Here is a 12,418-nt window from a genome sequence, read left to right on the forward strand (position 1 = left end):
TCCTTACAATCATTTTCACAACCATGTCTTCCTCGGTCTCGACTGTCCCTTTCGCGGACCCTCTATGGCTTAACCGCTACTATAGTCCATATTACAACGACTCACATCGTCGGCTTCAGAAGGAAGTTCGCGAATATGTTGATACCTACATCACACCATTCTGCGAAGAATGGGAGAAACAGGGATTTGTACCCCCCGAGGTGAGCTTGCCTTTGCACTACAAAACTACACTGATGCATCAATAGATAGAGCAAATACTGAGAGTTTTGCTGACTTTATTTCTTATGCAGGTTCAACGGCGCCACGCAGAATTAGGATACACGGCTGTGGCATCCTTTCCCTTGGCGGCGGATTACCTCAATGGCCAGCGACTCCCAGGCGACGTCAACCCCCAAGAGTGGAATGGGTTCCACGATCTTGTTGTCATTGATGAGTTAGCTCGCTGCGGATACCTGGGAATTATCTGGGCACTTGGCTGCGGAAACTCGATTGGAGGACCGCCCGTTATCAACTTTGGCAATGCAGAGCAGAAGCAGCGATTCCTACCCGACATGTTGAGTGGAAAAGTTAGATTCTGCTTGGGAGTGACAGAACCAGATGGTGAGATATCCCTTTATAGCTCTCAAAATACCGGGATCCAAGTGCTAACTAGTTTCTCCAATTCACAGCTGGATCAGATGTCGCTGGCATTACTACAACCGCCGAGAGGAAGGGCGATGTGTATATCGTCAATGGCGCCAAGAAGTGGATCACCAACGGTATCTTTGCAGACTACTGTACGGCAGCTGTGCGGACTGGAGGGGAAGGGACACAGGGCATCTCTGCCTTGATCATTCCCATGAAGGCCCCCGGTGTTACATGCAAGAAGATTGATAATTCAGGTGTTCATGCCAGTGGTGAGTCACAACGGATATCAATTCCGTCTTGTGACGCATTATACTAATGACGGTCTCTCAAAGGGTCGACTTACATTGAATTTGACGAAGTCGAGGTGCCTGTAGCGAACTTGGTTGGCGTCGAGAACAAAGGATTCCCAGTTATCATGAACAGCGAGTCACACTTCTCTAAAAACTGAAATGTTCAATTATACTAACAATAACTGCAGACTTCAACCATGAACGTCTTTGGCTAGCATGCACATCTCTTCGTATGGCCCGAGTTTGTGCAGAGGATTCCTACAAGCACGCCATTTCACGTGAAACATTCGGCAAGAAGCTCATCGAGAACCAAGTCATTAGATCCAAATTCAGCGCTATGGCTCGTAGCCTGGATTCTACTTATGCCTGGATGGAACAGCTCGTTTACATCTCAGAAGAGGCAAAGCGGAATGGCACTGATGCCGGAATGGGCGGTTTGTTTGCAAATCTCAAAGTGCTCGCTGGTCAAACCTTGGAAAAGGTTAATCGAGAGGCTCAGCAAGTGATGGGTGGGCTTGGATATTCCAAGAATGGGCGCGGTGCAAGAATTGAACAAATCAGCCGTGATGTTCGCGTGATGGTTGTGGGTGGCGGCAGTGAAGAAATACTTTCTGAGTTGGCCGTTAACCAGGAAACTAAAGTGATGAAGAAGCTGCAGAGCAAGCTCTAGATTGTCTTCTGGTAGATTCCTGTATGTATTAGATAGCCCAAGGTGTGTTTGCATAGTCCATTCTCTTCGTTACCTAAACGGTAAATTTTTAGAGGACAGTCTGCAATTCAAACATTGTAAATATGAGACCAACCCTGGATTTTCCTTGTTTTTTAACAAAAAGCAGGTCAACAATAAGTCTTAGAACCAATATGAAGTCAGCTACAGAGCCGCTCGAAATCAGCTTCACTTTTTCTTTCTTTTCAAAAGTTTTCTGAACTTTATCTTACTTAACATTATACCGGTTCTAGTTAGGCTGCCCCTGGCCCGGTATTCGATGGTAATCCAGAACGACTGTAAATAAACGCCCAAAATAGTCATTGTAATGTCCTGTATGGGCGATTCGTCGTCTGCTGTAGAGCAGTACGGAGTAGTGATGGTGTAATTACAAAATTGGCCAACTCATTACGAAATATTGAAATTTCACTTTTTTTTCTCGTTTCAATTACATTTCAAGGGGCTGGTAGTTGCTGAGTAATCAAATCTGCAGCCAATAGGAGCCAACACATGATGGTCCCGCTGAATATCCTGAATACGTTGTAACTCATGGCAACAGGTAATGGAATATATATCTTTGAGATGTTTAGGATGCTCCTACCCCTTCGTAGCTATACGCCCTTGAATATGGCTAATCAGTCTTCTGGGAAATCTTCCTACACCGAGCTCGAGCTTCAGAGGTGTTTTGAAATCATACAGGGCGATAAAAAGGTAATACTTGATCCACGAGCTTATTCTGTACCCTCCTAATTAATTTCGGCTAGGTGCCTCAAGCAAAATGCCTCGGGTGCCTAAAGATTCGCGCTAAAAACACGACGCGTCAGAGTGAGCATGTTAACGTGCCCTCCATGCTCACCCTGCTCACCCACCTGCTAAGTGGGCAGATGAAATCATTTTCGTGAAAATCTTGGGGGATGCTCGGATATTGGGAACTGCACGTGACTTAAGGTATTTTTGGTTCCTGTGGACGGTGCTGGTAGGTACACCATCAGAAAAGTGCGGACGTTGATCAGTGCTAGCACTGAGCACCAAATGGCTCTACTTACCTCATAAAGGCATGCCTGCCGCTGTTGAGGAGGAGGAAAAATTGGTAGATTTGAAGTGATATAGGTCTATTTATACCCCGGATAGGGGATTGCGTTCTGAGAGTGCGAGGAATATGACACGACCTGATGAACAACCGATGGCCACCGTTTCTGCAGATATACGAAATGAAGAAGGGTTGGATGGTCGATAATCTGGAGGCAACCACAACAGGTGTGATCCATTAAAGGTTATCCAGGAAGAGCCGCCACTTAAGCCAAACCCATTCATTCCTAGCAAGGTCAAACGACAGGCGCTGGGCATAACAGGCTCAGTGGACCCTACGTTTAAGGTGCCAATTATTGTGTGAAGATGGGTGAGCGTGCTTATACCAAATTGGAGGTGACGGAAGGGAATATTAACGGTGGACACGCAATGGGCGGCGGCTGGATCCCAGATCCTGGCGGTCTTATCATAGGACGCCGATGCGAGCCGACTTCCATCTGGCGACCAGGCAATTAGGTTGACCCAGGCACTATGCCCCTCGAGGGTAGACGCGCACTGGCCGGTGGCTGGATCCCAGATCCTGACGGTCTTATCATTCGACGCCGATGCGAGTCGACTTCCATCTGGCGACCAGGCAATCGAGTCGACCCAGCTACTATGCCCCTCGAGGGTAGACACGCACTGGCCAGTCACCGGATCCCAGATCCTGACGGTCTTATCATAGGACGCTGATGCGAGTCGACTTCCATCTGGCGACCAGGCAATCGAGTTGACCCGGTCACTATGCCCCTCGAGGGTAGACACGCACTGGCCGGAGACGGGATCCCAGAACTTGACGGTCTTATCATAGGACGCTGATGCGAGTCGACTTCCATCTGGCGACCAGGCAATCGAGTTGACCAACTCAGTATGCCCCTCGAGCGTAGACGTGCCCTGCCTAGTGGCCGGATCCCAGATCCTAACAGTGTTATCATTCGACGCCGATGTGAGTCGACTTCCATCTGGCGACCAGGCAATCAAGTAGACCAAACCACTATGCCCCTTGAGGGTCGTCGTGCAATGGCCAGTCGCCGGATCCCAGATCCTGACGGTCTTATCATAGGACGCTGATGCGAGTTGGCTTCCATCTGGCGACCAGGTAATCGAGTCGACCCAGCCACTATGCCCCTCGAGGGTAGACGCGCACTGGCCGGTTGCTGGATCCCAGATCCTGACGGTGTGATCAGCCGACGCTGATGCGAGTTGGCTTCCATCTGGCGACCAGGCAATCGAGTTGACCTGGCCACTATGCCCCTCAAAGATAAACGCGCACTGGCCGGTCACCGGATCCCAGATCCTGACGGTCTTATCATTCGACGCCGATGCGAGTTGGCTTCCATCTGGCGACCAGGTAATCGAGTAGACCCAGCCGCTATGCCCCTCGAGGGTAGACGCGCACTGGCCGGTTGCTGGATCCCAGATCCTGACGGTGTGATCAGCCGACGCTGATGCGAGTTGGCTTCCATCTGGCGACCAGGCAATCGAGTTGACCCGGTCACTATGCCCCTCGAGGGTAGACACGCACTGGCCAGTCACCGGATCCCAGATCCTGACGGTCTTATCATTCGACGCCGATGCGAGTCGACTTCCATCTGGCGACCAGGCAATCGAGTTGACCTGGCCACTATGCCCCTCAAAGGTAAACGCGCACTGGCCGGTCACCGGATCCCAGATCCTGACGGTCTTATCATTCGACGCCGATGCGAGTCGGCTTCCATCTGGCGACCAGGCAATCGAGTTGACTTGGCCACTATGCCCCTCAAAGATAAACGCGCACTGGCCGGTCACCGGATCCCAGATCCTGACGGTCTTATCATTCGACGCCGATGCGAGTCGGCTTCCATTTGGCGGCCAGGCAATCGAGTTGACCCAGCCACTATGCCCCTCGAGGGTTTGAAGACATGAACTCCAGCTTTCATCTACCACCGGGCTGTTCAAGATCCAATCTGGTTTCTCTTTCTGATAACATGTCCTCGTGGTACTTTGAGTTGGGCTAAAGACAAGCCCTGAACTGTATACTTGAAGGGGACTGCTTTCGATTGCATGTCTGGAGTATCGAATGAATCGGGACGCGTCTTGAACTCGGTGTAGCAGATCCTGTGACACTCCTTTTTTCTATGAATTGTCTGGTTAAAATGGAAACATTTTCGTAATCTAAATAAACACTCACCTGGAGTAAGTCTTCCAGCTTCAGCATAGCGGTTATTCCTTCTGATACGCATCCCAAAATGCCGAGGCTTTCAAGCCAGTGAAGATATTTCTGTCGTAGAAACCTATCCACACATCCTCCATCCTCAAGGCTGTGATACTTGTCTTCACGACACCAACCTTCTAAAAGGTGGTCAACCCAATACACACACGCGTATTTTACAGCTGCCAGAGGATTCGAACGTGGTTGTGTGAATTCCTCGGTCGAAATTCCAACAAGCTTAATATCGAGGATATTATGCCGAAGTGTCTTAAGCATCGTTTGTAGAGATCGCGAGAACATTGCAAGATGTTCGGCTTCGTGGCCCTCCGGAAACACCTCGATTCGCGCCTTTTCGAGCAGAAATTCCTTTGCAGACTGATGGACGAAAACAATAACGTCCTCACGACAAGTAAGGAACGAGCCACAAATTGCGATAATTTCCAGTAAAGCTTCATCGTCATCGGAGAGACCATCAGGTATTTCAACTAGGGCAGTCAGTTCGGCAAGAGTGATAGGCCGATACGCAATTGACATAACAGCCAGTATTCGCTTACAGGCCTCAGCATCTTCAGACGTTCGAACCTGATCAATCATTCGACCATATAATGCATCCAGTCCAGGAGGGAACTCCTTTAGCTTTTTAAGGACATGCCTCCGGGATGTCCTGTTAAGGTCTTGACAAACCAGGGCGACCCAGAGGAAAGTGCCTTGTGAGTGTAACGACAAGTGACGGTAAACAGCATCACGGATTTCATCTTTATACTTTTTGACTTCTGCCAATTGGTAAACCTTATACCGAATGAACTGTCGCACAGCGTTAGATACGGATGTCTCATTCAGTTCTAATGAGATAGGCGCTGTCTCAGTTGCAGTATCCAGCCGCTCTTGGATACCAGGCCAGTTGCGGCTCGAGACAATCCACTTTACGTGTGAGTGGGTGGACGATTCCTGGACAACTAAGTCCAGAAGGAGAGGGAGATCCGTTGTGCATTCGTCTAACGCATCGATCACCAAATAAGTATTCTGTAAGGTCTGATCATTCATAATATTGTTGAAGACTTTTGAGAGCGCATTCCATGCGTTTACGTCCTCAAACAGCGTCTTTCCCGCTTGGTCGTACTGGCTCCGTACATGGGAGAGAAGTGATGGCTGCTTCTGGACCAGTGAATAAATCAAGCCACGTAGGACGGCCGTTGCATTATTGAGTCGTACGTCCGTAGCTTGGCAAAAAAAGAAGCAGATATTTGAATTACCCCCGATTACTCGGGTCAATTCATCGATAATCCCGCACAGTAGCATTGTCTTGCCTTTGCCAGGATCACCCTTGATCCAGAGGAGACGGCTGCTCTGGTTGTCTTGCCACTGTCTGAACTGCTCGTTGTCTAAAATCCACCGATACGAGTCTATGAGCAACCCTCCGTTGGTTTGTTCGATGCGGTCCTTGTCATCATGAGGACTGGTCGTTCGCAGATCCCGCAAGCACGCTTGATTCAATGACGCCTCCGGTTGTACTGGGGCAATCCAGCTATTAGCCACATTCTGTGAGAGTCGTGATTCCTACTACGTACCGAACTGAGCAGTAATATGGCCACGATTCTCTCCGATTTGAAGACCCGAGTTAGGGCCGCCATATGAAATATTGGTTCCCATAATAGTCCATAATAGTCTTCAAATCAGGTTGATGCTTGGTGGTACCAAAGTTAGCGTTGCCGACTTGGAAGTTTACCCCGCAATCAGGTGACCGATGAATTTGGTCAGGAGCCATTCTTTTCGATTTTACTCTTGATATATCCACAGAGGTTTATGCTGACGTAATGAGTGGTGACCACGCAGTGCCAGTTCAATCAGTACCCGTAAAGTGAAAGCGTTTTAGTTAATGATCAGACTATGCCACACATCGAGCAATGTATTTTATTTCAAGTACATTACATAAAAAACAATCAGGTGACTTTAACCACGAATACGTTTCACGATCTTACGAGAAATTAAGTTAAAAATAGACTAGCGTGTTTCAAAATAGAGTTCGAGAAAGAATCGAAAAGAACAAAGAGGTGAAACTGATTTCGAGCGGCCCTGTATGGCCGGTGGAAAATCTTTTTTATTTGCTCTCGATTATCAAGAGCTTGAAGAAAACGAGTAATACTGGGCGGGTAAGCGACGAGAACGCAGCGCCAACTTTCTCTTTCCTATTTCACCTTGAATAATCGAAGCCGGATGTTCATTTATTCAATCACTGTTCTTTGTTCGATATTGATATACACTCGACAAAGGTCAATATCAAGGTACATAATATTTGATCATGACTAACTGTATGCTAAATAACTGAGCATAGAACTCTTCCCTCTTCTACAGCATCTCCCGTCTTCCATTCTGATTCGAACTTGCCTGATGCGGCGACAGCAATACTAACCTCCATCTTCATACTTTCAATTACCATCACCGTCTCTCCAGACTTGACCTCATCGCCATTACTCTTCAAAACGGACAAGACTTTGCAAGGCATCGGTGCCGTGACTGTCTTTTGCTCAGGTCCATCCTTCTCCTTAACCATTGCCCGGGTGCTTTCAGCGAAGGACAATAAAGTATCACGTTTGAACTCAACGTGAGTTCCAAGTGATGGGAGATGGCAGAAGACCCTCTGGCTGCGGTCGGTCTGACCCGCTAAAGCATAAGGATGAACGGATGGTAAAGCCACATGTGCGAGGATTTTTGCTCCGTTTATTGAGAGCTCCAATGTTGATGCAAGCCACGACCCAGTCAAGGCAGGATTCCCTTCAGCAGGTCGCCATGATTCAATCTTGACCCTATGCGGCCTATCCGACAGGACATCTCTAGTTCTCAGTGCTTGACTGATACTGTTATATTGAGCGGAAACTTTCATCGCTGCTGAATTTGCTTTCTCCTGGCTTTCAGCTGCGTCTGGAACTGGGAACAAGTATGCTTCCTCACGCCCGGATGATGAAGCTGTATCTTGAGCCTTCCATACACACATGAACTTTGATGGACCGTCCCCCTTACTAGATGCTGTTTGAGGCCAGCTGAGTCTTGTCACAATGTCACATTGAATGCTGACAGGATCGGATCTCTGATTGCGGAATTGCTTGCGGATATTTCCAAATGGCTTGCGGTGTGAGGTGGATGGTATGTATTCAGGTAATCTCCGAGCTATCATGCTGGGAATAACTGAGAGGACTTTCTCTGCCTCTGGGAGACTTTGGCTCCAAGGCGACCGAAGAAGCTCATCAATGTGGGTCGGAATAAAGGAGGTAGTGTATGCAGGATCACGGAAGCCCTTGTTTAGTAGGCAAGCCTGCATGAACAGCTGGTTTGTCTTGACACCAACACAAGCTGTGTGTGCAAGAACTTTGGCCATCTTTTCCATGGCCAGTGCTCTTGACGGTGCCCATACAACGATCTTGGCGATCATGGAATCGAAATAAATGGATACCGAGGACCCAGATTCGATGGCAGTCTCATATCGAACATCCCGGCTAGGTGCAAGATCACCAGTTCCCGGAAGCCACAAATGAACTTTGCCATGTTCAGGAAAGAAGTTCTTCTCTGGGTCCTCAGCACACAAGCGACATTCAATTGCGTGCCCGACCTGGGTCACATCCTGGACAGCAGGGAGACTTTGAAGTCGCCCACCCGCTGCGACGAAAAGCTGCAGAGAGACAAGATCGACTCCGGTCACCTCTTCCGTGATAGGATGCTCAACTTGTAGTCGCGCGTTGACTTCAAGGAAGTAAAAGCGCCCAGTCTTGACATCAACGACGAATTCGACAGTACCAGCACTCTCGTATCCAATGAGCTTTGCAATGCGGACAGCGGTCGCGCTCATTTTCTGGCGTGTCTCGTCTGTCAAAAATGGACAGGGAGTTTCTTCAATCACCTTCTGATGACGCCTTTGTACGGAGCAGTCGCGATCAAAGAAGGAAACCACTTCACCATGCGAATCACCCATGATCTGAATTTCCACGTGTTTGCTGCTTTCAATATATTTTTCCAGGATACAGTCGCTTGAGCCGAATGAGCGCTGTGCTTCTGACTGAGCTCGTTCAAGCTCATCCTTCAACTGGCTCGATTCGCGTACGATACGCATACCCTTGCCGCCGCCTCCAGCAGATGCCTTGAGCATGACCGGGAATCCAATCTCCTCTGCAACTCGCTTCAATGCTTCGGCGTCTTGACTCGATCCGGCAAAACCAGGAATCAGAGGGACATCTGGTGCATGCTCTCCTAGATATGCTTTTGAAGATCGTTTATCACCCAGGGTAGACATAGCGCTCGCGCTTGGCCCAATGAAAATCAGTCCAGCCTCTCGGACGCTGTTGGCGAAGTCGGCATTTTCACTGAGATACCCATATCCGGGATGAATAGCATTCGCGCCAATAGTAACGGCCGTTCGAACCAGGAGTTCAGTATTGAGGAATGGGTTCCGATCGCTTGTGTCAATGCTACCAATATTGATAGCTTCATCTGCATCGCGAACATGGCGTGAAGTTGAGTCCCTATTCTGTGTGAGCTTCTACCATTCTCATAAGGGAATTAATGTACATACTCGTCAACGTAGACAGCGACCGACAATATGTTCAGCTTTCGGCAAGTCTGAATAATGCGACAGGCAATTTCGCCGCGGTTGGCGATTAGAACTTTCTGAATGATAGGTCGGCCATCTTCGCCGAGTGGAGGCTCAGCGACGAACAAGGGCTTGCGAAATGGCGAGCTAGTGCTCCCATTCGCACCCTGGTTGGAGGTGCTCGTAATTCCAGCCATCGTGATAGAGACAAGCACGCTCTTTTCTGATGAGATTCAGATGCCAATATTGTTAATAAGAAGTTATGGATTCTCAGTCCATATCATAGTAGATATCCATCTCCTTCACCTTGGTGGGTCCTTCATGCTCCAGGGAACCTCTTGTCCGGGGTTCATCACTTCGGTCCGGCCTCCGTCACAGGGGCTGTGGATCACGCCGGTCCGCAGGCAGAGCGCCGCCACGCTACACCCAAAGCCGAGGTTCCGCCTGGAAACAAACTATCGACCTTGAACGGGAAAGACAAATTAGCAGGGACGATGTTGTATACCATCCGAAAGCTATTGACCGTCTTAGAACAGCAAATAGCTATGTTATTGAAATTACTGATCATTAGAGACAATAATTTCCCCAGTGTTCAGAGTAACAAAGTGTATAACACGTTCAATTTAATTTACTCCAAAACTCGTACACAAGCTATATCAAATCCGCGCAAGCAAATTATGCGTTTCCGTACCCTTCACGCCTTGCAAAGTCACCGTCTCCAAGCACATTCCCAAGACATCACGCGTATCCCGCGGATCAATAATCCCATCATCGATGAGCATCGAGCTAGTGGAATAGCATTCTGCATCCCGTTCAACCCGATCCCTAAATCCCTTCACCTGCTTTTGCAACTTCTCTGGTGACAGAATCTGGCCCTTGGACTTGGCACTGGCTATCTGTACCTGCTCCATCACACCAGACAACTGATCGGGTCCCATCACGCTGCATCGACCGGTCGGCCAGGTAAATAGGAAACGGGGCTTGTAGGACCTGCCGCACATTGCATAGTTACCGGCGCCGTAAGATGCACCAAGGATGATTGAGATGTGAGGCACTGTGGAGCAGCTCACGGCGGAGACTAGCTGAGCGCCCGCCTTGATGATTCCTGCGTGCTCAGCTTTGGCGCCGACCATGAATCCGGTTACGTTATGTAGGAAGATGATGGGAGTGTTTCTGTGATGTCAGTAAAAATCCAGGTTTTCTAGGCTGTGGGATGGGACTTACTGTTGATTGCACATCCGAATGAATTGGGCGGCCTTTCCGGCTTCATTGGGGTTAATGACTGAGATCTGATTGGCGACGATACCGACAGGGAAACCTTGATAGTCATTGATTAGCTTCAGTATCGTATTTGCCAGATTGATATCTTTATTTACCCATGATATGAGCCCATGCAGTCACAATATTGGGACCGTATTTTGGTTTGAAGACTGAGAGCCGAGAGTCGTCTACGATACGCAGGAGAACCTCATTCATATCGAACGGTTTGCGGATATCAGGATTAACTAGCGATAATAGGTCTTCGATCGGGTATCGGGGTACGATCGGTTCGATCATGTCAAGTCTGGGAGGAGTTCGCATCTGTAGCGAAGCAACCCATTCTCTAGCCATTCGGATGGCATCGAATCTAGTCATCCATTAGTGGGACAGAGCTATGCAAAATTTTCCTGTTTCCATACTCATCGGTTGCAATCTGATCCGCGAGACCAGTCGTCACAGCATGGACTTTCGCACCTCCCAACTCCTCCGCTCCGATCACCTCACCAGTGGCCATCTTGACGAGCGGCGGACCACCGAGGAAGGCTTGGGCTTGATTTTCAACAAAGATAGTATAATCAGAGAGCGCAGGGTGATAGGCTCCTCCCGCAGTTGAAGATCCAAACACAATAGCACAGGAAGGCTTGCCATGTTGCGTCCTCACGGCAAGATCGTGGAAGAGCTGGCCACCCTTGTGAAAGACACGGAACTGTTGAGGCAAAAACACACCAGCCTACAGAAGGATTAATAAGAAACGGAGGAGTGAGACCTATGCGAGGCCACGGGTGGCTTACCGATTGAACCAGCGATATCAGAGGAAGGTCGTTTTCAAATGCAACCTCCATCATCCGGTTTACTTTCAGGACTTATAACCAGTTAGAATCCTGAAATCGTAAATGTATACTAAACTTACCAGTCATCTCATTCCAAGCCCCACCACTTTGTGTGGGGATATGCGACATGAGTAAACAAGGCCGTCCACTAGAAAATGTCAGAAGGTGAATTCTCTTGGCTTGTAATCCCGATTTTATTGAACGAACCAAACAGTTCCAATTCCCGAGATCAAGTTCGCGCAAGGCGTCGAGTCCTCATTTCTAAAGCCAGCAAACGCACCCAGTTCGAGGAATGGTGAATCTTGATCTAATAGTAATGCGACACGATCCCTTGCTGTGCACTGTGTCAGAAATTCAGAATCCCTTTTCATTATCAGGTTAAGACTTACGCAGTAGCTGGCCCCGAGTTTGATGTCTCCGCAAAGAAACATCATTTCCTTCAGCGGAAACCTGCTTCAAGGCATCCTCGAATTTTTCCAAAACAGGTATCCAGCTCTCTTTGTTAGCACGGAACTGTTCGCCTCGAAGATCAAGCTTGGCGCTCAGTGTTGGGTAGGAGGATTCAGTAGCCATGGTGGGCAATATGCAAAATCCTTCCTGAGAAAAGTTGAGTTTCACAATTGCGCAGCTCGAGTTCTGGACTTACTTCCTGAAGAAAGTTCCAGGTTGAGTAGCTTATGGATAAGTGGATGCTAACTGGTAAAGCATGACCGGTCCGAAGCCCGGGAGGCCTATCGGACGGGCTGTCCAGCCCCAGTGAGTACCCGCCCCCACAGTATACGGTGGTTATCCGGAGGAGCCCAAATAAATATGGTATGTCAAGGCAACAAGGAAATGAAATAGATTTTAAATTATTTTTCGGCAGAT

General features: G+C 48.7%; 4 protein-coding genes across 4 annotated transcripts; 1 reads left to right on the forward strand and 3 right to left on the reverse strand.

Moving 5' to 3' along the window:
• Positions 1 to 23: 23 nt before the first annotated feature.
• N7473_008355 (acyl-CoA dehydrogenase family protein) lies at positions 24 to 1,587 on the forward strand (the record flags this gene model as incomplete). Its single annotated transcript, XM_057154295.1, has 5 exons — positions 24 to 200; positions 291 to 600; positions 669 to 896; positions 960 to 1,049; positions 1,106 to 1,587. 5 exons carry the CDS (start codon positions 24 to 26, stop codon positions 1,585 to 1,587), a joined length of 1,287 nt encoding a protein of 428 aa, XP_057008633.1.
• Positions 1,588 to 4,893: 3,306 nt separating this feature from the next.
• On the reverse strand, positions 4,894 to 6,532 carry N7473_008356 (uncharacterized protein; the record flags this gene model as incomplete). The annotated part of the gene is made up of 3 exons (XM_057154296.1): positions 4,894 to 4,964; positions 5,020 to 6,393; positions 6,451 to 6,532. 3 exons carry the CDS (start codon positions 6,530 to 6,532, stop codon positions 4,894 to 4,896), a joined length of 1,527 nt encoding a protein of 508 aa, XP_057008634.1.
• Positions 6,533 to 7,196: 664 nt separating this feature from the next.
• Positions 7,197 to 9,658, reverse strand: N7473_008357 (acetyl/propionyl/methylcrotonyl-CoA carboxylase subunit alpha; the record flags this gene model as incomplete). Its single annotated transcript, XM_057154297.1, has 2 exons — positions 7,197 to 9,393; positions 9,444 to 9,658. The coding sequence occupies 2 exons, from the start codon at positions 9,656 to 9,658 to the stop codon at positions 7,197 to 7,199; spliced, it is 2,412 nt and encodes an 803-aa protein (XP_057008635.1).
• Positions 9,659 to 10,117: 459 nt separating this feature from the next.
• On the reverse strand, positions 10,118 to 12,124 carry N7473_008358 (acyl-CoA carboxylase subunit beta; the record flags this gene model as incomplete). The annotated part of the gene is made up of 8 exons (XM_057154298.1): positions 10,118 to 10,634; positions 10,686 to 10,779; positions 10,838 to 11,088; positions 11,141 to 11,451; positions 11,513 to 11,583; positions 11,632 to 11,699; positions 11,759 to 11,885; positions 11,941 to 12,124. The coding sequence occupies 8 exons, from the start codon at positions 12,122 to 12,124 to the stop codon at positions 10,118 to 10,120; spliced, it is 1,623 nt and encodes a 540-aa protein (XP_057008636.1).
• Positions 12,125 to 12,418: the final 294 nt, after the last annotated feature.

Source organism: Penicillium subrubescens (genome assembly GCF_028828155.1).
Source record: "Penicillium subrubescens strain IBT 31985 chromosome Unknown utg000005l_segment0_segment0, whole genome shotgun sequence".
In the NCBI taxonomy this organism is placed as follows: domain Eukaryota; kingdom Fungi; phylum Ascomycota; class Eurotiomycetes; order Eurotiales; family Aspergillaceae; genus Penicillium; species Penicillium subrubescens.